The sequence below is a fragment of the Trachymyrmex cornetzi genome, unplaced genomic scaffold (assembly GCF_001594075.2).
Source record: "Trachymyrmex cornetzi isolate Tcor2-1 unplaced genomic scaffold, Tcor1.1 scaffold430, whole genome shotgun sequence".
In the NCBI taxonomy this organism is placed as follows: Eukaryota; Metazoa; Arthropoda; class Insecta; order Hymenoptera; family Formicidae; genus Trachymyrmex; species Trachymyrmex cornetzi.
This window is the reverse complement of record NW_017299070.1, coordinates 130162-134361: the sequence shown is the minus strand read 5'-3', so window position 1 is coordinate 134361 and position 4200 is coordinate 130162. Positions and strand designations below refer to the sequence as shown.

At 33.9% G+C, this 4200-nt stretch overlaps 1 protein-coding gene across 1 annotated transcript in view; it reads right to left on the bottom strand.

The window, feature by feature from the left end:
* LOC108764520 (uncharacterized) overlaps nucleotides 1-3629 on the bottom strand; it is a 15575-nt gene extending 11946 nt beyond the window's left edge. Inside the window, exon 1 of the mRNA XM_018512807.1 lies at nucleotides 3484-3629. Coding sequence (XP_018368309.1) covers nucleotides 3484-3500 — 17 coding nt within the window. The 5' untranslated portion in view covers nucleotides 3501-3629. The remainder of the gene's footprint in view (nucleotides 1-3483) is intronic.
* Nucleotides 3630-4200: the final 571 nt, after the last annotated feature.

The following is a 4200-nucleotide window of genomic DNA, read 5'->3' as shown; positions in this document are numbered from 1 at the left end:
GTTCTATAAAATATCTTAATGAGAAAATTGTGTAAAGATAATACTTTCAAAGTTATGGCTGTTTTTTAGGTGTCAATTTCGGGGGTTTTTCAATGTTTTTTTTTACTTTTTCAAATGGAACTATTTCTTAAACCTATCAGGAACTCTGGAACTATTCAAAATCTATCCAGAACTCTAAAAAAAAATGATTTTTTTTCGAAAATGGGGGGCTGCGTGAAGTTAGCCCCCCCCATTTTTTAAATCGCATTTTTATGGCTTTAATAGCCGAAACTATTTCTTAAACTTATCAGGAACTCTGGAACTATTGGAAATCTATTCAGAACTCTCAAAAAAAATTATTTTTTTAATAATGGGGGGCTAGCTTCACAGGGGTCATTTTCTCGACTATTTAAATGCTATAAAATATATAACAATTAAAAATATCTTGGTTTAAACTCGATTTCATCAATAAAAAATGTTTAAAAGAGATCATTCATTTATTAAAAAAATATATATTTCTAAAAAAATTATTTTATCTAAAAGTATAAATATAACGAATATAAAATATTATCTTTCTAATTCGAGTAAATACACACAAAATTTTTGTTTTTCACTCTGAGATCGTCAGAAAAGAGATATCAATTTTGTCAAAGTTGAATCTTTCTCGAATAAAAAAATGTGACCTTTCAACTGGATTTATTAGCATCGTAAACAACAGCGGTATTATCCATATTGCTTTGCAAAAAAGCAAAGGAAAGAAGATAATCAATTAAAGCTTCATAAATTGAGAGAGAGTTTAGCAAAAAATTCCTGTCATTAATCAAGCGGCTTTCATTAATTGAGTAATTGCAGCGAGCTTATCTCGCCAACGATGAGCTTGTTTACGGTGATTATGCATTAGCAAGCGATCGCTGAAATTTGCAATAAAGTTTCCAACTGCTCGTTCACATATGAATATTCAATCGTTTCCCCGGCCGAATTCATGAAATCGCTTTGTTATGTTAATCGTTGGTACTCACATAGCGAATACGTGAACAAAATGGAAATTTAACTGTAAATGCACTGACTGGGCGAGTTGTAAAAAGTGCGCATTGTGCAAAGGCGTATTATATCGACGATTCGCTATTCTGCCTTCGCTTTCAATGGAAAAACGACGGAAATTTAAAACGTAATTTTATCATGATTAAGTTGCAAGTGCAATTTGTTTCGAAACATCACAAGTTCGAATTGCAAATCGCCTTCTTGCACAATGAGCGACGGGCGACCGCGACTTTCTCTTTCTTGAATATTCTACGATATTTAATAATGCAATATATTGTTACGTAGAGTACCTTATTTATAAACGCAGCGGCGTTAGGTCCGCGACAACTCGATGTGTGCACGCGTATCTTCAGCAACCCTTTAAAAGAGACGAAGAGCTCATCGGAGAAAATAATAGCACGTTCTAGCGTTACATCGATCCTTGACTGATTAAGGACAGCAAAATTAAGCGAGGTGTCTCAGGTGATGCGCTAAAAATAGGCGCTGTGTAATGTTCCACTTACAACTATAAGTCTACTTCGTTCTACTTGCACCATCCAGGTCCAGCATGCATCCGAAAATCGACTATCTCCCTTGTCGCCGGAGGACGGAGAAATCAGATCGCAATCATTACTTATCGAGTACACTATTTTTCTTTAACTTCATTCATACTAGAGATCGAGAAAACTTCGATATACATTCTCCCTGATATAACCTACCGATGCTGCAGATACGGGAGTATTGAATGTCAGTTTTCGCAATTAACGTAAAAAAATTATTTTCCTCCATTATATTGAAATCTTGATTAATAGGAAATTATAATCAGATTCCATCCATCAAATGCTCGAAATAGTTATTTGAGAAGTTTTCCTCAATACTCAAACTTCAATATTTCAAACTTTAATATCTCATTTATATTAATTTTATTTATAGAATTCCTTTCTAACTCATCTACCAATAATCAGATTATCGATAATTACGAGAAACGCACATTTAAAGCTCATACATTTGATAATTAGTTTCTAAGATAAGCATATTATTGCTGCGATATGATAATTTCTTCAAAAATTTTAAGAATGAGTTTTATCAGTTAATTGTAAATAAAACTACTATGGGACAAATAATAAATTACGACTAATAATTAGAAAAACAGTGGAATTGCCAAAGGCAAAGTTTCTTTCCCAAAATTACATACGTTATCACAATTGGATAAGCGTACCTATATCGAAAATATTCAACAAGCAATATAAATAATGTGGCATACAATATAAATAATGTGATACACTTTTTCTTTAATTTATTATCTATCTGAAAACAATATATTATACTGCATTCTAAACTATAGAAAGAAAAATTTAATTAGTTTTAGTCGTTTTATTTAAAGATAGTGTATATCATTTCATATATATTCATTTAAACGATTGATTACTTAACTCTGCTATATAATTTTTATACAAATTTATCGAACGGCAAATGTAATCCCTGAGAAAACGTTATAAAATCGTAAATTATTTTATGTCAAGTTATTTTTTTATTTCTTTTATAAAGTACAAATATGTTTAAATAGTGTTCTCTGTAGATTTTTCTGTAAAGAGAAAAAATTCCCAAAATTGAGATCACGTTATTGTAAGTTAGTCGTTTCAACAAAGTCTATGTAATTAGGTTGTTCCGATACGAGAACCACCTGTAATGTAAAACCTCGATCATAAGTAATGTCCAAGTAACGCAAAGAAGAAAACCGTGCCACTTTTTCGAGGAGATCCTACTCAAGGTACCGTTCGGTGTATCTCTTCTTTTTTGCGCGATGCCTCGTTTAGGGAACGAGGAATGTGTTCAAAGTGAACCATTGCCTGAGGCAGATGCTAATTTCACAGCTGAAATCACGAACGGTCTAAACACAATTGCAAGCCTTGAAAAGTGATACTTCCCATCAATTCTCGCCGTAGGATCCGCAAAGATTACAAACTCTTAACACATTTCCAGATTTCTAATTTACGAGAAAAGAACGATTTTGTTAAAGTATCTAAAATTGAAAATAATTTTGAACTATCAAAATATTTATGAAAACTCAAGCGTGATAAGTACCGTAAGAAATTGTGACATTCTACTAATCAACTTGAATATCCCTAATTAATTATTTTAATAGTCCGATAAAATTATTTTCATATTCAAATTATTTTGATTAAAATTATTTTCGGATTTGTCAAATTTTTAGATGCTTCAGTAAATACACGTTTTCTTCTTCGAAAGAAACAATTCGACGTAAAATCGATCGTGGCGAATCTATTGCCACTGTCGTAGCAAGGAATTGTATAACGCTTTGCAAGAAGATTGTTAACAAAAGTATACAGTCAGAAAACAAGCATTAAGTTTCGCGATGAGTATTTTTACTTTCAATGAGAAAGAAGTCAGAATGGAAAAAATGTTGAAATGATCTTGTTGCTGCGTCGCGACAGGATTTACGTCCGATGACTCTGTACGTACCGCTTGGAATACAACATCCTGTATGCAATATCCTTCCGTAGGAACCTCGTTGCCTACAATCGAACGTTGATCGTCGTTGGATATCGCCCGTAATCAGTAAGCCCACTTCACGAACGAGTTTACCGAAGCCGACAGAGAGACCGAACTTCACGGACGTCCGTTAAGAAGGTAAAGACCAGCGGTGATTGCTGATGAATATTCGTCCACGGCTCGTATTTACCATGCAAAGCTTTCTGCGCGCTGACCCCAGGACGCGAGTGCGTATTATATGATAATGGTGGGATCGACCCGATCGTCTCCTACAATTATTCCGGTATTTATCCCTGGCCGCCATCCACGATCATCACCTTTGATCAGCTATTGAAAGTCGTGCGGACTCGATCGATTCCCCACCGCCTTTCTTTTTTTCTCATCGCTCGATTTTAAGTACCTGTTCCTCGTCAAAATCCTAACGTCAACCAATATATGTGCTCATAGTCCTAATGACAAAACCAGTCACTGTCGTCATCAACCGGTTTTTTTTTCAAATATGGTAAAATACATAAACGGTAGAATGAATTAGTTCTTTAGCAGGCAATGTGTACGCCGAACATAGATAATCGAAAAGGTAAATGTCAGTAATCCTAGGAATACTTTTCACGTATGTTAGAGAGATAACACATATATTATTAAGTCAAGTAATGAAATGAGATAGAATTGTAAAAATGAAAACTGTGC